This window comes from Leptinotarsa decemlineata, unplaced genomic scaffold (genome assembly GCF_025532065.1).
Source record: "Leptinotarsa decemlineata unplaced genomic scaffold, Ldec_3_MD MMD2_tig00026363_RagTag_RagTag, whole genome shotgun sequence".
In the NCBI taxonomy this organism is placed as follows: domain Eukaryota; kingdom Metazoa; phylum Arthropoda; class Insecta; order Coleoptera; family Chrysomelidae; genus Leptinotarsa; species Leptinotarsa decemlineata.
This window is the reverse complement of record NW_027412706.1, coordinates 1,046,764-1,073,944: the sequence shown is the minus strand read 5'-3', so window position 1 is coordinate 1,073,944 and position 27,181 is coordinate 1,046,764. Positions and strand designations below refer to the sequence as shown.

Sequence of the window (27,181 nt, the reverse complement as noted above, 5' to 3'; positions counted from 1 at the left end):
CTGAGTTACCTCTTCAATTATGATCACCTGAAGCATAATACCTCACTTCTACATCAATAATACTAATTCTTTCTCGGTTTTTCTAAGAAAACAAATTCAATAATGTGATCTATTTACATCCAGTTGGTCATTCATTAGAATGTATGAATTTTTAAGTTTATTAATTTCCATTGCTTCTAAATGATTCAGTTCCAAATCTTTATTTTTTATGTGTAAAATTTCGAACTCTTCGTTAAAGATATGATTTTCTTCTGGAAGAAGAAAAAAAAAAGAATTGAATCAATTTGCTGGGTAAACTATGTTTTTGACAAATTGTCTAGTTTGTTCAAGAATCTATTTTTTAATGCGTTTCTTCATCAGACCAATATTATCAAGTGTTTCAACTGAGACAGAAACATGATTTAGAAGTTTACCTCCAATATAGGTGAAGCATCTTTGATAAATTGTTTTATTTGCTCTTGGTATGTGCACTGCTGCAGAGTTTTGAGCTCGTGTTATTCGATTCCAAAATATATTTCTGTATTTTTTCTAGTAGGATCGAGTGCAGTTGCATTTATACCACCCCAACCAATTATACCGTATTGTAGAAGAGATTCTACAAATGCTTGGTATACTATTTTCAATTTGTTGAGGGTTTGTATATTTCGGAGCTAACGAAACCTGTATAGAAGAAGTTCACTCAATTTATTTTTCAAGTTATGTAGGACTTCAATATTCCATCTGAGAAAGCTATCTATGTGAATACCCAAGTACTTTGCTGATTTAATTAACTTGATATTTTTGGAGTTGATGTTTATATTTATATTCTGGTAAATATTACTCGTACGAAGTGAATGGATATACTGTAGTTTTTAATCATGTTGATTGTGAGTAAATTTGCTTTAAACCACTTAGTTAATGATTCCAGATCGCGTTCAGCAATATTTCTAACATCTTCCCATCCATTCGCGGTATATAGCATTGGTATTGTATATATATTATGAATATATGGTATAAAGTATTGCGTTGTGGAATTGACCGCGGTGGTAGTGCGCCCGACTCACGATCGGAAGACCGTGGGTTCGATTCCTGCCTCGACCAGATATTTTTCTCGAGACAATTTATCTGGTTGAAGCTGGGATGATTCTGCAACCGTGTTAGGAATCATACGTTAAAAGGTAAGACCTCATTAGTCCTTGGCTCGCAAAAGTTTCTCAACTTCTGGAAGGTGTCGTTCGTATGGGGGTGACAGCTGATTAATGTAAAAACAGATTTAAAACAGACAGATAGTGTCATCAGCAAATGATATTATCTTCTCACAAGATTGTTGAGAAAATAATGAATTCAGATATACAAGGAATGAGATAGGACCTAAGACGGTTCCCTGAGACACACCACAAGATACATTTCTTTTTTCACTCAGTTTGCCATTGATCTGGACTCTTTGGATACGATCTTCAACGAAACTACGGAAAAGGTTATTAACATTACCCCTCACACCCAAATTTTCCAGCTTCCTAAACAAAAGTGCATGGCTCACGGTGTCAAAAGCCTTTGCCAAATCAAGTAATACATCTAGTAGAGCTTTTTTTCATCTGTAGCCTTATATATTGTGGATATTACATCTGCTATATCATCCTCGGTTGATCGATGTTCTTGAAAAAATATTTTTTCTATTCAAATATGGAATCAATCGTTTATTTTATTATCTTTTCAAATATTTTCGAAATAAAGGATAGGATTGACAAGGGCCGATAATTTGAAACATTTGTTTTGTTCCCTGTTTTGTAAAATTAAACCAATGAACAGATGGAAACTACTCTTTAGAATTTATAACAATATACATGAATATGACGACTAATTGTACAAATGTTTGATAAAGTTTTTTGAGAGAAATTATTGAGAGAAATATGGAGTTCAACGATTGTGTATCCACCTGTTACGCTACTAATATATATCCAGAGATGACTCCGTGAGAATCATTTTTAAAAGTTATGTAAAAACAAGCTAGTCTTATCTATCTATAGTGATATAAATGTGAAAATTTGTGAGGCTGCAAGTATGTATGTATGTTTGTGGCTCTTTCACGCCTAAACGACTGAACGAATTTATATTAAACTTTACATAAATATAAAATAACATGTAGGCTACAATTTACAAAGGTTTTATGTAATTCTGGTCATCGAAGTAGGAATGGGTCAATTGAGGATGAGCCTATGGCGAGAAGCGCTTATTGTGCAAACTCTGCTGCAGGCAGCCAGTGATGCAAGTAAACCCAGGTTTGTGTTTAATTAACCCTACAAAATACAAATTAAACAGAACACAGAGTCAGATGCTACAAATGCAATACGCATATATATACAGACGTCTCAAAAACTAAAGAAGGCTCAGGATGTGGAGTTTACTCCAGATCACTAAGCCTAAGGATTAAGTGGGAATGGGAAAAAACCAGCGTGGTTCAAATATAACTGGCTGGTATATTAATTGCTACAAAAGAAATAACCAGGAAAGGAATTTCTGGCAAGAACATAACAATTTGCACTGATAGTAGACAAGCCCTATTAGCCTTGAACAGACAACGTGTTATCTCAGGGCTAGTACTAGAGTGCCACCAAGATTTAGTAGATAATAACATTATCCTGAGGTAGGTTTAATGACACAACAGGAGTGAAGGTATTCGCATTGCCGACTCTTTAGCCAAGGAAGCGGCTGGACCAAGAAATTTAGGATCCAGTGACATCTACGGCCTGATGTCTTCGACAATTGTGGAACTAGTCAAACGTCACACACATGCTCAATCTCTAAATGGGATGGAATCAAAGAATGCAGTCTTGCCAAGATCACCCTGGGTGACCCTGTGAAGCTGGTGCTGAAGAAATATCTGGCAATGACCAGGAAAAACCTACGCTTAACAGTACGATTTCTGACTGGACACTGTGAACTAAGAAGACACCTCATAATATGGGGCTAGTGGACACACCTCTATGTAGCATGTGAGAACAGGAAGATGAAACTGTCAGGCATGTACTATGCGAGTATCCGTAGTTATCGTCAATAAGAAAGTGTATGTTCGGCGAGACTTGGCCCACACCTGCCGATATGAAGGAGATATCTCCTAGTGACCTGTCCACCGTCCTGGAAAGGACAGGATGGGCAATGACCTAGGGGGACAACTCCTCGGGAGGATGTACAATGGGTTACATGTGGCCGAAGTGCTATGGGCCTACAGATACATAATATAACGATAAGAATTAAATAAGTCGGAAAAATTCTTGTTCCCTAAGAGCTATCTTGGCGTGCGCTATCTATACCGTTAGAGTTACAGCTACCGTGATCTTGTGATTTAATATGATGTTGAATCCCTGCCATAATTCAATTTCGATACATCCCGTTTATATTGCAGTGAGCCTGAACATTTCTGCATGACCAATGGTCATCGAATTCGTCATAAGGTTTTGTCAAAAATACGAAGTTATCCAAGAGTATTTTCTGTAGAATAAATCCGAAACAAATACTTTTCCAATCGCTAGAACTGCAATACCCTTATCGACGTTTTCTTTATCTCCTGAAGACGGCAATTCGATTGGTGAAATACGTGTCAAGAAGAGTATTTCAGTTCTTGCGATTGGTAAAAGTGCTCAGATCCGACCCTGGTCTATCTCTGAATTATTCGAAAGTATATGTTCACTTATTTCCAGATGATTTCAAGATAATGAAAATGGTTTCAAGGAACTTGAGATAACCCACACCTTAGATAAGTAACTATCCGTAATCAATAGCGATTGAATTGCTCCTCAAAATGTCGCTGAATTACCCATCACTGAGTCAGTTTCATACTTTTTCTCGGGCGACATCATGACGGTTGAGTTCTGAAGTTTTCAATAATGGGGTTGTCTTGCACGAAAATTGAAAACCCCGAAGTCGGTCGTGGAGTAACCATTGGTGGAACTAATGAAAATGAAGAAGTTGACATAATAGTGGACACAGAAGTGAAATATCATGCTGAAACCATTGAAGAAATCAAGAAGGATTTGAAATTTTCCCCGCAGATATTTCTCTTGAACAATATGCTAATGAGTGTGCAGTTCTTTGAAAATTATACAAAGTAAGTTCCAGAAATTGATGTTCCAACTGCCTTGATGATTATTAAAGGAAGATTAATTGAAGATAATTGTCATTTCAAAAAGACGATATTAATTCCAAGTATACCCAATAGGAATGTTTTGAGAACAATATATTTGTATGTTTGTTTATTCTCGTGGAATGTTTCTATCGTGGCTCTAAAAATAATGATAATAATATTCTTTCCTTATAACTCTGAGGGGATATCCCGTGGAAAATTTTGTGTTGAGTGTATATTGGGTTATTTGGTGTAGCGTCGTCCATGGTCTCCCAAATATAAGCAATGCAATCTGAAATATGTTACAATTTATAAGAAATGTCGTTGAAGAAGTTAGCAGGGAACCGTCATTTGCATTTTTTATCATTTGTTCATCATTTTGATTGGCCATTGCATACTTGAAGATGTACTTCAGAATGTTGTTTCCTTCAAAATCATTTTTACCGCTCAGCTGTCCCTATAAGAGCAATCTTCAAAACTTTTGCGAACTAAGGAAAGGCGAGAATTGTAGGTACATTTCACTATGGGATTTCGAACGCGGTGATTGGTTCATTCGTAGCCCACACAGATTTTCGTGAAATAAACCGGTGATTTTTGCTCATTCTTATGGTGCCTTAAACACTGGTTCGAATGAAAACATCTAAATCAGGTGTCTAGTTTATTCACATTGTCACGCCATTGTCACAAGATGGCGGTGCATTCCTCAACATAAACAAAGAATTATCAAAGTGACCTTTTCTATTGAAATTTCTACGGAATATTGAATTCAATTTGAATTGAAAAATTAATATTTTTAGGAGGGACTGATTTTATGGGAAAACACTTTTTGACTTTCTACTTCTCTATCATTGAACAGAAAAATGAGGAAAACTTCCGAAGAGTATTTTGCATTACTGTTGAGAAATATTACAATTAATATATCTGGCATTGAATACTTGAATGTTTCTGACACCGCTTCTTTTCTTCCTCTTAGAGAGTTTTGATTTGTACTTTTTCCATAGGCCTCCCATAGGCCGTTTTAGCATGTAAGCAGGTCGGAAATATGAAATTAAATCTATGCCATCTTAATATAAGATAATTGGTCGCTCATTATAATGATTTCGTAAATTTTATTTTGTCAAATGATTTTAATATCATCACTCTGAGTGAAACTTGGCTGAACAATAATTGTTGTACTATACATATTTGTTCACCTGGTTACAATGTCGTGCGGGATAGGGATAGGAGCGGAGGGACCAGGGGAGGAGGGTTGGCTATTCATTTGAAAAATACTCTCAAATTTTCTAAACTTCCCAACAATGATAACATTGAAGATTTGTGGGTGAGTGTGAGGTTGCAAAACATAAGTTTTGCGGTAGGTTATATTTATAAGCCGCCTAAATTGAACCTGACAAATTTTTTCAATGAATTTGAAAACAGTTGGATATCAGTTGTACCTCAATTTGATGAAATCATCTGTATGGGCGATTCCGATGTGGATTTAGCCAATAGTTTTTCTGTTCGGAAGTTGAATGAATTATTTATGAGTACTGGGTTGAAGCAGATAGTTAACTTTCCTACAAAAATATCTCAGAACACCTCTTCTATTTTAGACCTGATAATTGTTTCAGATCAATGCAAAGTTACAAAGTGTAGTTCTCTTCATGTTCCAAACATATCTGACCATGATTTGGTTTATTTTGCCCTCAACCTGATTGGCGAAAGTGAAAGCAACAAAATTATCAAGTACAGAAACTTTAAAAATATTGATGAAGATCAATTATATACTGATTTACATTCTATTCCGTAGCACCATATTTATGGCTTGGATACCATTGACAAAAAAGTAACTTTTTTCAATGAGAACATGAACACCTTACTGGAATTACATGCGCCCTTAAAAACAGCTTTCATTAAGAAAAAACATAAACCGTGGATTACCGGAAATATCAAAATTATGAGAACGCGATAAAAAAATTAAAAAATTCAAACGAACCAAGAACATTCGCTATTTTGAAGAATACAAACACCTTAGAAATTTTACTAACAAATCAGTAGAGAGGGAGAAAAAAGCCTGTTTGAATTTTCACATAAGCAGGCATACTAATAATGCATGGGACACTTTAAAAAAACTCAACATATATCTAAGAAAAAGACAAACGATATTCCAGATCATCTTTCAGATGTGAATGACATAAATGATTTTTTCCTGATCTCAGTTCCCACTGCCGGTGCAGGCTCGGACTTTGAACAGTACCACAGTGGTCGACTTGCTGGTCCCGATGTAAGTTGGAGTTTTAGCAGAATCGAGAATAACGACATTTTCAAGTATTTACTGGCAGTAAAAACAACGGCTGCAGGTGCTGACGGTCTCAACATAAGATTGATCATATTATGTTGTCCATTCATAATTGATTATATTTCTCACCTCTTGAACTTCTGCATTGAATATTCAGTATATCCAACTCAGTGGAAATTGGCTAATGTAATCCCATTACCGAAATGTGAGGTGGTCAGTGAGTTCAAAGACCTGAGACCAATCAGCATTTTACCCGTTGTCTCAAAATTATTAGAAAGAAGTATAGAAGATCAACTTGTGGAATTTTTGAAAACATATAATATTTTGCCGGATAGTCAATCTGGATTCAGAAAAGGACATAGCTGCGCGACAGCCCTTCTGAATGTGACAGATCGTATCCTCCAGGCAACCGACTCAGGAATGATTACTGTTCTAGTTCTTAGACTATTCGAAAGCTTTCGATACCCTAAATCATTCTGCGCTAAAACATATTCTACGATATATTTGACTCTCAGAAGAATCTGTTATGTTTTTGATAGCTATTTAAGTGGTCGAAAGCAACGAGTTGTACTCAATACTAGGGTTTCTCAAACAAGAGATCTGACATGTAGGGTTCCACAGGGATCCATTTTGGGACCAATTCCCTATGTGATTTGCGCAGCGTTTTTCAAAAATGTTGTCTCGCATTGTTATCTACAAATGTATGCGGATGCTACTCAGGTGATGTATTCCTTCCACCCTTCAGACATAGTGAATAGTTGTCAGAAAATTAACGAAGACTTTGATAGAATTTTCAAAATATCCAAAGATCATTCTCTCTCATTGAATCCAAACAAATCTAAGGCAATGCTGTTCGGGAGGCGAAATGACAGACTTCTTCACCAAAAAAATGTTTTTGTTACTATCAATAACATTCCTGTACAGTTTTGTGATGTGGTGAAGAATCTTGGGCTCTGGATAGATTAATCCTTATGATTTGAAAAGCATGTATCGGAATGCATTCGTAAAATTATGTGGAAACTGAAAATTTTGTTTGGATCTCGAGCAACTTTGAATTTGAATCTTAAAAAAATACTTTGCAAGTCTCTAGTTCTTTCTATTTTTACTTATTGCGATACGGTCTGTAGCTCTTGTCTTACGGCAACATCTACGCAAAAAATTCAGAAAATCCAAAACTATTGTCTCCGCTTCATCTATGGTATTCGTAGGCGTCAATCTATCAGTCATAAAAGCCGGGTGGCTAAATATGAAATCTCGCCGAAAACTTCACTGTTCCATTTTATATCATAAAATAATTACTATCCAAACTCCCTTCTACCTTTATAGAAAGATTGTGTTCCGCACTGACGTTCACAATCTTAATATAAGATCGAATAAGATCGACCAATTCACAAATCATCATTGTTTGAGAGGAGTTTTTCCTATAATATATCGACCACTTACAATGCTATTCCAAATGATTTTAAGAATATGAAACTCTCCTCTTTTCGAAAACATTTGTTTGAATTTATGAAATCCTGTAATATCTAGAAAGCGGTTATTTGAATCAGCACATATATCTATAGTTTTACTCAATTTTCATTAGTTGTCTGTGATCTTTTGTTCTGTTTGTCCAAAGGTTGAGTGGAAAACCATCTTTGTCTCAAGATGAACTCCGCCTTTTCAGTTTGCATAGGAAATGTTATAGCGTATTTGATAGGTTTAATTTTTTTTTTTTTGTAATCCTGTGTTCTACTGAATAAAGAATATTATTATTATTATTAGTATTATACGTTTTGCAAATTCTCTTTAGCATGGCTTGTACGATGATAATTTTTGACATCTGTCATTGTCACGCTCTTTTCTGGAAGTTTCTTACTCTTTTCGCGCAACAAAAGGACAACTTCTCATTCACAACAAATTTCGGTTTTCTTCAAAATCAATATTCACGAATTGTTCCACATTTTTCGATGAAGTGACTTTGTGACATGTAACAAATTTATATTTTCATATTTTATTGAACTTTTCTTTGGAAGATTTGTTTATAGTTTGTATATAGCTCGCATATTTCGATTTTTCCCATATCCAGTCACTGAAGTCCTTCAGATTATGAGGAATTTTACTCAATATTTTCTCCTCCAAAACATCTGCATATAATTTTTCCAGCAAATGATGACTGTCAAGATAATACTTCATATCAATATATTTAATGTAGCAAACAAGATTAGCTACTAGTCTGCATCATTCATCATATATTTCACTATAAGTCATCCCGGACCGAGTTTTTCAATATTTCCAATATTTTATCTGAAGGTGGTGCAGAAAAAATAAGTTTAATGCATCTTTGGCATCACCAGTGCGACATTTTCTCAATCACCACTGAGAACGACTAAATAACATCAAAGCTACATCAATAAACTGACAATAAACGAAGTCATAAATAAATAAATGTGATATATGGATTCTTATTGCTTCCATAAAATTTTCTTTTCATTGATTTGGAAAGGCAAACCGCCATCAAAAATTGTTCATGCTAGTAAAGATTTATTGACTGATAATTTCGATGTGATACAACTGACATCCACGAGGGATATTTTCCTTTAGGCTCTGCTAGCAGCAAAACCTGCAGACATAAACAGAAAGAGATTTCCCATTCGATGGTTGAAACCCAAAGACTGGCCGCCGTTCAGCCCCTATTTTTTGATATTTTCGGTTTGAGTTTTCTATCGATCGTTATTAACACTCCCCACTAAGGGTTATTTTATTAATGATAATAATAAATCGGCTTTATTGAAAAAAATTGAAAAACAATGTTCATCGTGGTATTAGCCCTGGAGGTAGTGTTATGTCAGGTATTTTGAAAGATCCCAAAGAATAAGAAAGTTGAAACAAATGAATGTTTCGAATTTCACGTCGAAGTTTTTATTTTTTTCCCTTAGATTTCCCTTAGATGTCCCTTAGATTTTCCTTAGAGAATTACAGAATATCCAGAGATGAGGGGAAGTAACTATCAACACAAATAATTTGAGACCTGCCCAGTGACTACGATCAAATGATAAATAAGGCAGCACTATCAAAACCAAAGTTTTCAAGTTTCATACAAATCAATATATTAATAATGTAATCGAATGTTTCCAAAAAATTAGATAAACTCACTACTTTATTTCGTTATCAAGCACTTCAACAATATCTTTCTTAACAGTGGCTGATGAATTGAAACGGTTCCGGTTAGGATAGTTCAATTGCATTGGAGACTCAATCTGGTACCACTGATGAAGTCTATGTCAAATCGAAATAGTGTTGTCTGATTGCTTCATGGGCTTTTGGGCGTTGATATTATCTGGTTGAAACACTATTATTTAAATTTGTAGAGCAGTAGCTCATCAGTATTCTCACATACTCGAGTTTATCAGAAAATTATAGTTATCTGTTGAAGATGGATCAACTTCGCTTATATATAATAAATCTGAAGTCAGACTCACTATAAATAAATAATCCATTAAATACATTTTGTAACAGAAATCTATTTACTTTTTGATGCCACTCCTTATCATAACAGTTAGCTTTGGAAATTAAGTCGATAATGACAATTACTTTTGACTGTTCAACATTATAAACCAATTAAGGAAATTTTAATAATCGTTTACCAGTCTTGTTTTTAAAGCAAATATTCCCTTCACTTGAAACTATGCACATTTGGTGAAGTCAATATTTGATTGTACTTTCAATTTCACTCGAAATAATAAAAATAACTTAATTTCCATGAAACAACTAAATCATGAAGACATATGTTACATTTCATACTGTTAGATGAGAATTCTAATTCCTGTAAACTACGAATACATACAGGCTGATTCACGGTAGATAGCGCGTTAGACATTTCTGGTCAGACGCCGGATCACTACTCAACTAAAATATTTTCGAAAATGCAATGGTGCCACTTCCATTAGAAAGAAGTAGCAACTTTGATTTTCCAAATAGAACACCTTATATAAAATATTATTTTTGGAATCTACAATTACCAGAAACTTTTCTTGATATTTTCCTATACCTATCTGTTACAGTTTCCGGAATATAAATTAATTTCAATGTTTTTCTTCAGAAATCATGATCTCTAAAAATGCTGGTATCTTTGAGTTAAGGAGTACTATGGTACAGAAATTTGGTTAGGAGTTTGGTGATACTTGGAGGCTTCCCACACTTCAACGTAATTTCATTTACTTCAATACAGGGTGATCAAAAATATAGTTTTTTAGTTTGCTTGAAATAGTGATTGAAAGTTGATTATTTCAAAAGGAACACCCCGTGTATTATTACAAATTCAGAAAGCTCTTGAAAAATTTGCTTTCTTTCTATGTATATCATATGTATACCCAACTAGCCAAGTTTTGGACTTAGGAGTATTTATTTGTGAAAATGTTCCTTCGGAAAGGTATTTCCATTCGGTATTTTGTAAGCACGCCATGATTACTATTTGACAGTACCGTTGTGACATTCTCCTAATAATATTGACATTTTCGTCACTTCAGAAGTTTCAAATACCTTCAAAATGACGGAACAAAACTATTCAAACGAAGGTCTTATGAATTTGTTCACTATTTTTGGACAGTGTGATGAAATTATCAGCGGAACATGTAGAAAGTTCAACGAAAGGTATCCGAATCTACCGCAAATGAACCTCAAGAAATTTACGCGAGTTTAAAACAATCTCAATTTGGGTAAATTAAAAAAAAAACACGGAAAAACTTGAAAGTGAACATAGTGATATGAGTATTTATGAAAAAGTAAAACAACGTTACTATTAAGTAGAAATCATGGCCTGCTTACAAAATACCGAATGGGAATACCATTCTGAAGGGACATTTTCACAAATAAATGCTCATAAGTCCAAAACTTGACTAGTTAGGTTAGATTAGTTAGGTATATATATTATATAAATAGAAGGAAAGTTAATTTTTACAGCTTTTTGAATTTGTGATAATACGCAGGGTGTTTTATTTGAAATAATCAAATTTCAAGTCACTTTTTCGAACAAACGAAAAAAGATGACGCTGAAGTGTGGGAAGCCTCCAAATATCACCTAACTCCAAACTAAATTTCTGTACCATAGTATTCTTCGACTCAATGATATCAGCATTTTTAGAGGTCATAATTCCCGAAGAAAAACACTGAAATTAATTCATATTTCGAAAACGAAAACAGATAGGTATATGAAAATATCAAGAAAAGTTGTCAATGAATTGTTGTAGATTCCAAAAGTAATGTAGATTCCAAAAATATTGTTTCGTTGGAATGCTTTCACACCACTTTATGCTAGTCGTTTACACCTTGGCTAATTTTTCCATACGTAATTTTGCCAGGTTGGGTTGGAAAATGACCTGAAGATTTATTCATTTCTCTTTGACATTGAAGGCTTTACCAAGCACGGTGTTTATTGGCCTGTGCTTTGTATTCGGACATACATGATCCCAAAGCACACGTTTTTCTACTAACCGATTATGTTGAAAATAGTAACATTTGATAGCAAATTTTGCAACTTTTTGATGAGTCGCACATAGTTCTAAGCATCTCTTAAAAAGTGATAGTTTACGTATTAGAGACGTGAAAAAATTGTCTTCAATCGTCGGTTTCGATACCTCAACTCTTAGTTATGATAAGTCAATTGTCAGGTTTGATGCGTTGTCAGTTCTTGTGCATGAACTTTCAGTTGAAACTTTTTCAAAATGTAAAAAAATGGGTAAAAGCGTAAGTAGGTAACATTTTGTTTGAAAGTAGTTGACAATGTTTCATGGTGAATTTTACTAGTTCGGACTTATATTGTCTAATGATTCTGATACGATTTGAAATATCTGAAAGAACCAAAAAAATTAATAGCTAAAAATATCAATTATATTGAATAATAAAACGCGAAGTAAAATTATAACAAAATTAAAATAAGCAGAAAATAAAAATTGAACAATTTTAAATCGAATTAAAAAATTAAATGAGATTTCAAATCAAATTACCTAATTCACGACGTTTGGTTTGTTGATATCCAGGATCGTATTCGGGTGATAATTATTTATAGGTCATTCGAACGCTTCCACCTTCCCCCTCTTTCCTCTCTCCGCTTCACCAGTTCAGCGGGAGCTGGCCGTTTTTGGGTATTAGTACAGGTTTCTACATTTTGCGTATCTCTACGCTAGCTTGGCTGAATGCGTCGTTGGACAAAATATATGCAGCTCCTTTGAACTTCCTCTTGAACCAGTGTTCCTTCCTGTGGATGATCTCAGCTTGGGACCACTTGATGTCATGTTGATGAGTCCAAATATGCTCTGCTATTCCCAATTTGCTGGTTTTTCCTCGCTGTATGTGTTTCTTGTGCTCAGCATGCGAACTTCCAAAGGCCTCTTAGTTTCACCGATGTATGATTCTCCGTATTCGGTAAATGCAATTCTTGGAATCGCAGTCCGCGTTTGGTGGCCTGGTTTTCGTGAGGCTGCTACGGATAGTATTCCCAGATTTGAAGCAGGTTCCGATCTTATACTTGGATCTAATTCTTCTTATCCTTTCCCACGATCCTCTGATGTAGGGAAGTACAAGTAGTGGTTGTGGCGGCTTCTCTTCCTTGTGAGGCTCTTGCTGTCTTCTAGCTAACGTCTGTTCCGCCATCACTTTGGAGTAACCATTCCGTTGTAGGTCATTTTTGAAGATTCCTAGTTCCTTTTCGAACACGAAAGCACGGTCCACTAGAGTCTTGATAATTCCTGGCTTAGTCGACTGATGGTGATGGGATTTCTGGTTCAGATACTGTTTCGTGTGAGTGGATTTTCGATATACAGATGTTTCCCATTTAGTGTCGGTCCTCGTCACCAAAACATCTAAGAATGGCAATTCGTTGTGGATTTCCTTCCCCGTTGTGAAAGTGATGGAAGGTGTCTAGTTACGCATTCCCATGGTTCCATATTATGAGGGTATCGTCTATGTATCTCAACTAGACTCGGGGCTTCTTGTGGGCTTCTTCAATGGCCAGAGTTTCAAACCGCTCCATATAGATGTTGGCTATAACCGGTGAAAGTAGCAATCCCATTGGCAGTGCCAATTTGGCAGTCCCTCATCAGGTATTTCAAATCAATTTATATCATTTTATACAATGGAAGTCCGAAATAATAAAATGCACCACGAAACATTGTCAATCACCTCAAACAAATACTATTGCAGTTTATCTCAACACCAAACCGTTATTTTTAATACCTCGACACGTGTTTCTATCACCAAGTGATCATCTGAAAGAGGAAGATTAGTCTTCCTCTTCAAGAGGTGTTGGAAATAACGGTTTGGTGTTGGGATAAAACTTCAGTAATATTCTTTGAGAATTGATATTTTGTCCTCATCTACATCGATGAATTCAGCTCAGAATATTTCAGGAAATGGTCTTTACGAATACCACTCGAACTAAAAACTTTCTCAGATTGAAGTCCAATTTTTTCTAACTCAAACTTCGTTATTTTTGAGCAATAACATTGTAACAACCAACAATAGATAAAACCACACGTTCTATGGACTCGTTATTTTATCATGTTGTTTGTTCTCAGGGAAATCTTGATCGAATGTAAAAATGCATAAATAAACATTTGTTCGAATGGACAAATTATCGAAAGAACATTTGTTGAAATAAATATTCGATCGATATTAATAGAGGATATTAGGTAGACTTTGTGTCGATGGTAGGTGAATTGTTGATAATACAAGATAAGAATAAATAGATAAACCAGAGAGACCAATTCACGAATTGATCTGATATAAAACAAATAAACATACAATGATACAGATACGATAATATAAAGTGGTATTTGCCACTAAATCACCTAATTGGCCTAAGACACCTTAATCAAAAAAATTACCAATGAAAATAGTACTTGAAAAAGAAATTGTCCTTTTCAAACGGTTTTATTTATGAACTTCATAAATTTCATAAAAATTCCAATCCCGATAATGATTTCGGAGAAGAATTTGACCCTGGAACCAAAGAAGTTCCATTTCATATCCATTTATCTAATTTGAGAAGAAATATACATATTATTAAACTTATTCCGAAGGCTGCAAGGTTATCTCTGCAATTACCCTCATAAAATTAATCAACGAATGTATATCCAGGAATTCCTTCACTGCTTGGAAAAATTTGCTCATGTTTGCTTATAAAAGTTTTAGTATTCAGAGAACTGTCAAAATTTCGAATAAACATACAAATTATAATGACATCCTCAAAAAACAAGTACTCTCGAAAGTCTCTGACGGTGATATAACAGTAGATGTTAGATTTCTCTGTTCTTCTGATAGTCCTGCTGAATTTGATGCTGCAACATTGGAAGAATTACGAAGTAAACATCCTGCTTCTAAAAGTTCATACAATTCTGGACAATATACAACTTCTCATAGTCCTCTGGAAGTTACAAGCGTAGATGTTCTCAGAGCAGTGAGATCTTTTCGCACCGGTTCTTGTGGAGGTCTTGATTCATTGCGACCGTCCCATATTCAAGATATGCTAAGCTATAGTACCGGTACTTGTGGCGAACATCTTTTGAATTCTTTAACGAACCTTTGCAATATGCTTCTTTCTGGAAAGGTCAATCAAGACATACGTCCTATTTTATGTGGTGCTTCTTTATGTGTGTTAAAGAAAAAGACTGGCGGTCTACGTCCTATAGCTGTTGGAACTTTTTATCGACGTTTAGTAGCGGAACTTGCTTGTTTCAATTTACGAGAAAGTCATGGAAATCTATTTCGTCCCCAACAATTTGGATTCGGAACAAATGGTGGTTGCGAGGCAGTAGCCCATGCTGCACGATGTTATATTAATCAAAACCCTAACCCAGTTGAAAAAGTTTTTCTGAAACTTGATTTTAAGAATGCATTCAATACTATAGACAGGAATTTCATGTTACATTCGGTGGGTAACGCCATACCAGACATATATCCTTTTATTGAACAATGTTACAGTCAACCTTCTTTCTTAATATTTCGTAACGAAATTATAATGTCCGAACAAGGAGTACAGCAGGGAGATCCACTTGGACCACTATTGTTCTGTCTTTCTATTCATCATATTATAACTAAAATATCCACTGAATTCAACGGCTGGTATCTGGATGATGGTTCAATTGGTGACAAAGCAAATGTGGTATTAGAAAATTTTCGTTACAAAATAAGTCATTCGAAAGACCTGGGACTTAAACTAAATTTCGAGAAATGTGAACTCATTTTTCTGGATAAACAGGACCCTAACATCATCGATCAATTTAACCTAATAGCTCCTGGTATACGAGTAATTGAAAAACCCAATTGGTTTCTTCTTGGTGCCCCATTATCCGATGATGCCTTAAAATTTTGTTTGGAAGAAAAATTACAATCACTTCGTGTCATGTCAGGACGTTTATCTATTTTACCAACACATGTCGCATTCCATTTATTGAAGAATTCATTAGCCATTCCAAAATTATGGTATATTTTGAGGTGCAGCCCTACTTGGCATGACGAACAGGGATTACAAAATATCGATGACGAATTAAGAAGGATGCTGGAACTCATTACTAATAACCGTATCGAAGACGAAACTTTGTTACAGGCATCACTTCCAGTTTCTAGAGGAGGATTAGGAATTCGTTCAGCCACTTCACTCGCTTTGCCATCATTTCTGTCCTCATTTTGCAGTGTTTCCAATCTGATAGAAATTATCTTACAATACCCAAAGCCAATATCTGATTATATCTGATTGTGTTTTTGATCGGGGAAAATCTCTTTGGGAATCTAGAACTGGCCAAACAATGAAAATTGGAGACATGAAAAACCAGAGGGAATGGGATGAACCATTACTAGATCAAGCAAATAGTATTTTACTAAAGGCAGCTTCTGACACTTAAAAAATAAGGCTCGTCTTCTCGCAGTAACTGTGAAAGAATCTGGTGCTTGGTTAAATGCTGTTCCAGTAGCATCACTTGGGACTCTATTGGATGACGACTCTTTCAGACTTGCCATCGGATTTCGACTTGGTACACCACTGTGTGTTCAACACTTTTGTAAATGTGGTGCATTTGTGGATGAATCAGGTACTCATGGGTTGAGCTGCCGTTTTAGCGTTGGTCGTTTATCTCGCCAATATGCAATTAATTATCTAATCAAAAGGGCTTTAACTTCAGCAAAAATTCCTGCGATTTTAGAACTCATAGGCCCAAGTCGAGACAACGGAAAACGGCCGGATGGTATGACACTTGTTCCATGGAAAAATGGTAAATCTCTTGTTTGGGACTTTACTTGTGTAGATACATTAGCAACTTGCCATCTTCCTGCTACTTCTGCGAAAGCCGGTGCTGCTGCTTCTTTAGGAGAAAGTTCCAAACTACGAAAATATCAGAATTTAGGAAATAATTATATCTTTCGCCCAATAGCTATTGAAACGTTTGGTGTTTTCGGTACTGAAGCCTTATCTTTCATCAATGAAATTGGAAAAAAGGTAACCGATGAAACCCACGAATCAAGAGCCATATCTTTTCTCATTCAGAAAATTAGTATAGCCATCCAAAGAGGAAATGCAGCTACGTTTTTCGGTACTCTCCCTGATGCCAAAAAACTTGATGAAATTTACTTGTTTCCTGAAAACCAATTTCATAAAGAAAAGAGAGGTAATAAGGAACCACTTTATGAAATTAAAATAAAAGCAAATGGAAAAAATACTTTATCTCAGCCAAATTTTCAAATGGGTTTCAAAGATATTTTGGATTGTTCAGTGATAAATTCTTCAGTCAAAACCTTTGGGTTAAATGGTTTAAAAAATATTGGTAACACCTGTTTCATGAACAGCGTAATTCAATGTTTGTCAAATACGAGATGGTTATTGGAATATTTGAAAAAGGATGAATTCATGAAAGATATCAATACTAGTATTTCTAATATGAAGGGTGCTTTAATCAAATCGTTTGCAGAAGTCATCAAGGAGTTGTGGTCAGAAGATTCATTTGATAAATTAGTAAATACAGCCTCCTTAAAAAATCAGATTCAAAGTTTTGCTCCTCGATTCATGGGTAATTCTCATCAAGACGCCCAGAAGTTTCTTCGTTATCTTTCAGAAGGATTACATGAAGAGGTTAATATAATTAATGAGAAACCTAAACCAATCTTAACGGAGATTGACGAAAAATTGAGCGACAGCGGAAATGCACAAGAGTCATGGCTCACATATTTGAGGATGCATAACTCTAAGATTGTAGATAATTTCGTTGGTCAATTGAAATCCACGATTAAACGCACACACTGTGGATATTCTTCAGTAACATTTGTGGCAATGCTTGAATTCTTTTACAAGAGAAGAAACTTTGGATGGAAATGAAAAACCGGCGTGTTCGAAATGCAACGAAAGGAGAAAATGCACAATGTCCTTATCAATCTACAAGTTTCCCTATATTTTAGTATACATTTAAAAAGATTCTCTCCAACGGAAAGTAGAGGCAAATTGAATGATGTCATCGAATTTCCTCTAGAAGGATTGGATATGGACAATTTTACAGCAGAAAATGTGGCTACTTGTTATAATCTATATGCACTTTCAAATCACAGTGGGACTACTAACAGAGGACATTATACAGCATACTGCAGACACCCGTATACTGGCGCGTGGCACAAATACAACGATTCACACGTGTCACCAATTTCACCAAAGTCGCTTGTGAGTGGAGAAGCATACGTCCTCTTTTATGTAAAGGATGGAAGAAAATCGCACCTTTAAGATTACCGAGGGAAAGATTCTTTGTGCAATTATTATTTATTTTTTGTTAATTTCAAATAAGTATTTTATTGATTTGATTCAATTATAATTTTAAATATATGTAACTTGTTAATAAAAAATGAATTTCACTAGTTCGGACTTCCATTGTCTAATATATAAAATGATTTGAAATCCCTGGAACAAATATAAAAAGAAGAATTTTAGTTGTTCCAGGGATTTCAAATCATTTTATATATTAGACAATGGAAGTCCAACTAGTGAAATTCGTCATGAAACATTGTCAATCACCTTAAAACAAACATTTAGTTTTGAAGACAATACAATTTATTGAATTTTATATTATTGTAAATCCAAGAAGGCCCCAGCTACGAAATGGCAGATTAGAGATTGTTTCATAACTACCTCAATATAGATATCAGATGATAGGGCTCGACTAGTAAAATGATAGTTCACTTTGAAAAAAAATGCATTTTCAAAAAGACTACAATTTGAGACTAGAGAAACTTTTGTACTTCCAATAGCTGTTGAAATTCCAAAAATTATTGATTTTTTCCAAAAAAACTTGATCAGATCTTGATCCAAAAATCGGGAAAAATGCTCATTTCACGAGTGAAGTCATGAAGTGAGATGCTGTAGCAAATCAGGTGTTAAACGACCTTATAAGTCGAAACTAATTTATGATTAGCTCTGATTATCTTGGTATAATTCCGTGTCTTCGAATATTGTATAAGTGCTGTATTCAGAATATTGAAAAGTTTGGGACAAAAGTCCTCGAATTTTCAACATTCGAAATTGATGGGGATCATCCCAAAAGTTTTGTAGCTGATGAAAAGGTATAAGAATGATCAGAAATTCACATTTCAAGTTCGATGAGGAACGTTATCTACTTGACTTCATATATAAATTCATACATTCTTCCATCGAATCCAGTAAGCCTTGACAACTGCACTGTTCATTCTTGGAGGATTCCTGCCAATCCAATCATGAACTCCTAGCTTTGAACTAGCTTCAGATTCAGGGTGTGGTCCTGTATGTCATCAATTCTTCACGTAGGAGGTAGTTTTGAACCCATGAAGTGAGTTTGAACTGAATAATTCTTATCACCGATTTCGGATATCAGTAACTCCTGTAAAAATATTTAATTTACTATATACATAACCTAAAAAGTGGCTTGTGCATTAATAAATTCCCTCAATTATTTTACAGAGAAATGCTACAACTGTTTCACGCAAATGGAAATAGAATGGAAAAAGAACTCAACCGAACCCTCTTCCAAAATGAGGTCATGGAATGCACTTGCCCGGATGTTATCTTTGACAGAGTGAACAAAAACATTCGGTATAGGCCGTTGCATGGTCCCAAAAAACATTCTTTCGGTCTGCTGACTGCCAGAAGAATATTTGTAATAAACGACAAAATCGAAGTAGTCAAAGGGGAAGACATTCCCCAGTATACGTCTATAGACAAACCGTTTTATCAATTCAAGATCGAAAAGTCTTCGAGAAGAGGTAAGGTAAAATTTTTAATATATTTTTATCCGATTTCGAAATATCCCATAGATTCAAACTCGTAGCTGAAATAAGTAGAATTTGGAACCTCTGGTGTGAAATGAATCCATGGAAAACACTTTTCTTAGTTATCTCCTGATTATGCTAACGCGAAAAGCGCGTCGAGAAACAGTATTTTTGTTCTGGTGAGGAAAATTTGTTTTCAATAGATTGAGTACTCAACACTTAATTACAATTTTCTCAACCTTGTTCAATCTAGTACATACCCAGTGAGAACTAAATCAATGTACATGACGCCATTCAGTTGTTTTTGGAAAAATAAATTGGGAATTCATAACGGTAGTATACTTCATTGAAGCCGATAGTAAACGGAAATGAGAAGAATAATTTCAAATGTTACCCTGTTACCCTGACTTTGAAACTTTAATTATTTTCGTGGCACAGAAAAATGAACCTCATGGTATCTTTGACATTTTTTTGTAGAACAAGAGGTATATATTTCAATGTTGAGCTATAAATAAAATCAATTAATGGAGTCAAAATGGCATTTGAAAGAATTGATGAAAAGTAAGTGAATTACTAGAAAATTTATGTTCTTGGATTTTAATCTAGAAACTGGCAACTATCGTCTTTTGTCTCTCACAATATGAGGAGATAAGTATATAACAGGCTCAAAAAACATTTTTAAAAACTTTTTTTTTGAACAATACTTTTCGAGTCTAAACTTTTAATATTGTCAAAGAAGGACTGATGATCTAAGTCAATGATTTGTTATAACATCTTCTTTATCTTTTAATTCAGAACAAAATGAGTCTTTTGATTTCTGAAGGCTAGTTTCACATTACCAAATTGGTTGAGAAAGAGTGTCTGGATAAGGTAATGAAAGATAAAAACTAAGTTGTGGTATCAGATGATTATTATTATTATTGCTCAAATTATTGATTTTGTTTTGAGAATGTGCAAGAAAACTATAAATATCATAATGTCGAGAAAACAAAACTCACTTTAGTTAATTTCAATTAATATTCAAAATGTTCATCATTCACTTCCCAACAATGATTGAGTCTATTTATATATTTTTCCTACATTATGAAATTTACTGGAGTAATTTCGTTGCAAGTACCTCTTTTTCTATTCGCGAGTTATGAAAATGAGCTACTGTTGTGTACAGTACAATTTAAATGTCACGTATGCTTTCAAAAACATCTAGATGCCTCATATCAGGTGATCTAGTGACTTCTTCTAAATGATCAAATTTGCCCGAATGAGTTTTTGGAAACAAGATGAGGTTCCTCTTTATCACGACGAAAGAAGCTAGTTGACAATTATCCAAACCGGTTGGTAGGTTTGGGTAATGGGCTTATTTAATGATTTTTGGTTTATAGTTCACTTGATAGAAATTTCAAATTGAAAAACAGTGCACTTTGTTTCAGCTCTCTAAGTACCATAGTTTTCCCGTAATTGATTATTAAAAATCGAATGTGGTAGGCTGGTGACATTGCGACCCTATTCCCGCTACCTGTTCCATTGACCAATAGGAACAATATAAATAATCAACATTGTCAAATCGTAAAATTTACGAAGCCTATAATTATCAATTCAATTATGGAAGTGTATATGAACCCGTTAACGTTTCAATTAATGAAAAATTTTCCACATAGAATAAAATGTACATGAAAAATCATGTTTGGAAATAAGTTATATATCTAAAATCGGTACAAAAAGTCGAAAGACCACAAAATATTTACCTAAACTATGATTTTATGCATTATTTTATAATATACACTTATGAAAATCAAAAAATATAGCAAACTGGATTGAAGAATCATTTCAACTATTCAATTTATTCTACAATCCCCAATCTGTACAAGTGCCATTTATTATAAAAAAATCGATTCCTACATACATATCTCTTTCTAATATAGCTACTAAATTCAAGCGTTATAGGCTCGCTTGGGTAATCTGTTAAATCTTCCAAAACTTGAGAGGAAGGTTGAGTGAGGTCAAGTATAGACATAATTGATTGTACTCGAACTGATCCAACAAAAGCCTCTGAAGTAATACCATTATTCATATGATAAAATTTAATGAAGTAAAATGAAAAGCATTTGATTTTTTTCCAAAAATATTAATTCATTTTGTTTCATACTTTCAGCAACAGTATTAACTCCAGATAATACTTTCTGTGGAGAATACTTGAAGTTGAAATAAAAAACTGTGTCATCATATTCAATATTTTCGTTCTCCTTTCATTTATAGTCACTTTTTAAATGATTTCTATAAAGTCTTGGAAGAGTAGAAGGATTGTAGTTCTTTCTTTTCGAAACTTTCACCCATTTTTTTCTCATCATTTTATCGTTTGGGAACCTAAACTCATTATATGAAATAACTCACCTATAAACCAATGCGCTTTCTGTTTTCTTGTGCCTTTCCGCACAATTAAAATCAGCACAAGAATGCACCATATTAATATTCAAATATATCTCTAGAACACTTTTAAAATACACACAAACTAAACTCGATGAAAAAACTAATTGTTCCTACGCGAGCTGTCATCTAAGAAAAAGTTGAAACTCAATGTTGAAAAATTTAAATTTTCTGTAATTATTTATTAATTTTTTTAAGAATAAAGCCAGCAAACAAATAAATATACAATAATAAGATCGCTCGAATCCACGAATTAAGCATAAAAATGGACAATAATATTTGCCTTGATAACTGATATAGTACTAGTTATATCTAAATATGCTTCTAAATAGAATGTAACGAACTGTATTTTCGAATGGTTTTCGAATGCTCATGAACCCTAATGAAATAAATAAATTATGATTATTCATGCAACACATCAAAAATAAGAAATTCAATATTACTGGTATTTTAGCCATATTGTCAGCCAGCGCCCTCTGTAGTGTATGCGACAATGTGCTCTTCCTAATGTCAATGGTTTCCACACATAACTTCATATTTTTGTTAAAATAATTTCAAAATGAATGTTGAACCTAGTTTTGTTAAAGCTGACTCCGACAACTTACCAAGAGTCGATTTTGAAATGATCGATGAATTTTACTTAAAAAATTTGCAATACTTTGGTCTTTGGTACCGAAATGAAGTAGGTGGTATATTTAGTAGGTCTCTTTTATTTATATCACATTCATTTCAGACTTTGTCTTTTATCAAAGGAAGGAAAGTTTTAATTTAATTTTTATTTTAGCTCGGCCAAGTGAAGAAAACCATAGATCTCTTAGAGTTTCGTGTTTTGGAACACTGAAAAACTTTTTGTCTGGTATGGATGATCTGTTTTTACAACTAGGTATAAAATATATTTTAACCTTTTTGGTGGTAGTAATGATGAAATTCAATCCAAAAATAACCTAAAAGAATATTTTTCGGAATGTAAACTAAAGACATGGAATATGCAGCAAAATAGGCTCCCGCCAAGACATATCTTTTACAAAAAAAAAGTTCTTTTATTAGATAATTATAAAAGTTGTATGCGTACAAAAATGGCGTCTGTCAAATTGGATCATCAGATCTGTGATTGTATATTAAAAACCAACAAACTTGGCAACTCCGCTCGAGTCACGTTCAATTTTATTGGTCAACAGACACGCGGCCAATTTGAATTCTTGCTTTTCGAATTGTTCTTTTTTCTGCAGATATAAAGAGATCTTGGGACCGATTAGGCTTAACAAGTATAATATAACCTTTTTGGGAAAGAAAGTTTTTGGCTTTCTACTACTCCATCTGATACAAAAAAAAAGGATGAGTGTAATTCAATGTTTATATGAAAGTAGCTGTTTCAGGAGGACTTTCTTTCAGTTTGTGTCTGAAAGTTACTTCTTTGCATGATCTACACATCCATGTATAGAGTTACTCATTTTCAAATTGATTCCTTCCTTCCTTTCTTTGGAAGATTCTCTCATCCTTTTTTTTGTATCAGATGGAGTAGTAGAAAGCCAAAAACTTTCTTTTCTAAAAATTAATCTCTCCTGAAAATATAACCCCTTCAATTCATATAATATACCCCTAATTCGATCAGTCTATAAGCAAACCAGTATCATTTTCTATAGCATGAAACGCCCATTCCATAACATATGTTTGGAGTACAAACTGAACAGAAAAAAGAGTTGTAATATTCATTGGTCATATAGAAGTAGTTTTTTGGAAAGTACTTTCACTTTCATGTAATTCAATGGTCTCTTAAAATGGTAAAATCTATAGTTTACATTACATAACCGCAGTCTACTCCAGAGCTCATAGCTAGAATGAGATATTACTTCAGAAACATCCCATAAGGAATTTGTAAATAAACTTCACAACTCAAGCGAATTTAAGACACATTTTCTAATTATCTTTTGTTCGAAAATCCTTGAAAGTAATATGAAACTGCTAAATACCTACTCAGCAAAGGCTGATACGATTTTCAAAAATAATGAAATGCATAGAGAATTGAAATCTATATCAAATAATTCATCACAAAAGTTCCTTTCTATTTGAAAGAAAAGTTGGTTGCGCCCTCTCTGCGACGTGTGACGCAACACTATTGTCTTTTTTATCAAAAAGTACTAGAAATGACTATTTTCACGAAAGGTTTGTCTGGCTTTGATATCTTGTTGAGTTAAGTTAAGAGGAGGCGCTTATGTCCACACTATATTTGTTATATCATGCAAACGAACCATTTCAACAATATAATTGATGATGATACCTACAACAAATGATCCATTGGTATTGTGAACTTTTTACTAACTGCACATAAAATATAATTTCATAGATACTTGCAGCTATTCACTGGAATAAAAGGCGGTTTTCTGTGACCAAAGTAAATTTCTACTATAGATCTTCTGATTCATTTTCGAAACAATCTAATACAAAATGTTGTGAATGGCTCGACTTAATTTTTTCCAGGAATTAATTCTCAGAAGCTTTAACGTTATCCTACTAGTGAGTGTTTTTAGATTTTTCGTCAGATTGATATCATCTTATCGTTTTTAATACTCTTGATCCTTTGTTAATGGATCAGTACATATTTACTTAATCATTTCGAAGTGAATATCTTGGAAAATATAAAAAGTCTCTCATTTTCATTCAATCTTATTTCTTTTCTATCAACTATTAACTGTCAGATAACAATTACTTACTAATAATTAATTTAAAATTCAAGTATTTGTGTGACAATGTTTTTGAAGACAAATTTACACGAAGGCGGGCAAATATCTGGAAAATGTAAGTGAATATCCATATTTCGTGAAAGCAGATGATTTTGATGTCAAGAGGTCCTCTTATTTACGTAGAGATCCAGCACTAGGCGTCATCCGTTAGGGTGTCGCGACACCGATGCCAAGTTTTTTTAAATGGTTACGTAGATTTTTCAATTTGTTTTTGGATTCTGCATCAAATTCTGAATTCAGTCATATAGCACACTTGTAGTTTCCCTTGAATACTGATGAGAAAAAGGCAATTTTATTGCGTATTATAAAGAGGGTCACGAATAAGTCAAAATAAATGCAATAACGTATTTATCGATCTGTCAGAAAACCTGTCAGGTTTGACCAAAGTGTATTCAATTATGATATGTATTTATGGCGAAGCAAGAAGGAATTCAAAAGAAGCAGTGAGATTGGAACTTCTACTTTGAAAAATGTGAGTGATTCTCAAGGCAAGTAACGGAATGGGATACATACCAAAAACATGGTATGTATCCAATTCCGAAACCTGTGAAAATCGGACAGGATTCAGCAAAGGCCTTAAGACCAGTCAGTTTCATGCCTTTTGCACTGAAGACTTTGGAAATACTACTTGTCACTCATATTAGAGACTTAATACACTGACTACCACTGCATCGAGACGTATATGCGCATAGATCAAATGTCAATAAAAACGGCTTAATGTTGGATTATTGGACCATGGAAAAATTAGAATATGCTTTGGAGCATGAAAAACTGCTTTTATATGCTTTTTTGGATGTGGAGGGTGCATTACCTCAGCCAGGCGTCAAGTAGAAGAGATTGATGACGCAAGCTGTATATGGATAGAGTTATGCTTCGAGGAAGATTGATATACAGGGTGTAACATAAGTACGTTAAAATATTCAAGTGACGTATTCCTGAGACACTTTTAAGAAAAAAGTCTATATGAACTTGTGTCCGAAAATGCTTCGTTTCGGAGATACGGGGTGTTGAAATTGAATCAAAATTTCACTATCAAAAAAGCATACGCTTTTTTGATAGTGAAATTTTGGTACTTTTCATGAAAAAACCTAATTCTCACACCTCTTCCAAGTAAAAAAGGCATACTTCCTCAACAACGCTGGAGGTGATCGTTTTCGAGATATTTACAATTTTCTATATCGATGCATATTACTTTATAGCCAAATTTGATTTCAATAATTTTTGTCACTCTCCGCTTGCAAATTAAGTTAATTAAATCGAGTAGGCTATGAAAGTTTGTTTATAAAAATACGAGTTCGCTGTCACATTTTTAACTATTAATTGACAAATTCACCGTTCGGAGTTTATAAAGTGATTTTTTGGTACCATGCCCGACTTTACGAATGCTGAAATGGCTGATATGGTTTTAGCATAACGGCTTGGCTGACGGAAATTCAAGCGAGGCCAAACTCATCTATCAGAAAAAGTATCCCCAACGCGTGACTTCTTGAGCAGCGACATTTGCGAATCTTTTCCAGCGACTTTCCGAATCTGGAAGCTTTGAAACAAATTCTGCAGTAGGACGGCCACGCACTACAAGAACTGTAGAACTGGAGAAGGGGTTCTCGAAGAAATTAGTGAACATCCAGAGACAAGTACAAGAAAAATTAGTCAAACTTTAAATGTGAGTCACATGACAGTTTACAGAATTTTAAAGGAACAGCAATTATATCCTTATCATATTCAGCGTGCCCAGGCACTTACGCTACGTGATTCCCAACCACGTATCGAATTTGCTCAATGGCTTCAAGTCGAACAACATTCGCAAATTTTATCGAAAATCCCCTTCACAGATGAGGCTAATTTGTCAAGAAATGGTATCATGAACTTCCATACAAACCACATCTGGGCGGAAGATAACCCACATGCGATAACGCAAACTCATCTCAAAGACAGATTATCTTTTAATGTATGGGTAGGCATAATTGGGGATTATTTAATTGAGCCCTATTTTCTCCTCTTACGTTTGAATGGAGATGCTTACCTACATTTTTTGGAACAAAAGCTTTCCCAACTTATGGAAGATGTTCTCATTGGTCTCCGAAATCACTCTTGGTTTATGCACGATGGAGCTCCTGCTCATTTTAGGGTGCTAGCAAGAAATTTTTTAGATGTAGCATATCCCCAACGATGGATAGGAAGAGGAGGCACTGAGATTGGCCCCCGAGGTCACCGGACCTCAATCCCGTCGATTTTTTCTTTTGGGGATACCTAAAATCACAGGTTTATGCTAGCCCCATTGAAAACGAAGAAATGTTGAGAGATCGCATCATAGCTTGCTGCGAAACGATAAGAAACACTCCGGGAATTTTTCAACTGGTGTGGAATTCTTTGATGAGGAGAGCAGAAGCT

General features: G+C 34.4%; 2 protein-coding genes across 2 annotated transcripts in view; one reads left to right on the top strand and one right to left on the bottom strand.

The window, feature by feature from the left end:
* LOC111514116 (uncharacterized) overlaps positions 1-27,181 on the bottom strand; it is a 51,776-nt gene that overhangs the window by 9,288 nt on the left and 15,307 nt on the right. The gene's annotated exons all lie outside the window — the stretch shown is intronic.
* The window catches only part of LOC111507750 (uncharacterized), a 41,194-nt gene continuing 17,767 nt past the window's right edge, over positions 3,755-27,181 (top strand). Inside the window, exons 1-2 of the mRNA XM_074185154.1 lie at positions 3,755-4,084; positions 19,321-19,622. Coding sequence (XP_074041255.1) covers positions 3,864-4,084; positions 19,321-19,622 — 523 coding nt within the window. The 5' untranslated portion in view covers positions 3,755-3,863. The remainder of the gene's footprint in view (positions 4,085-19,320; positions 19,623-27,181) is intronic.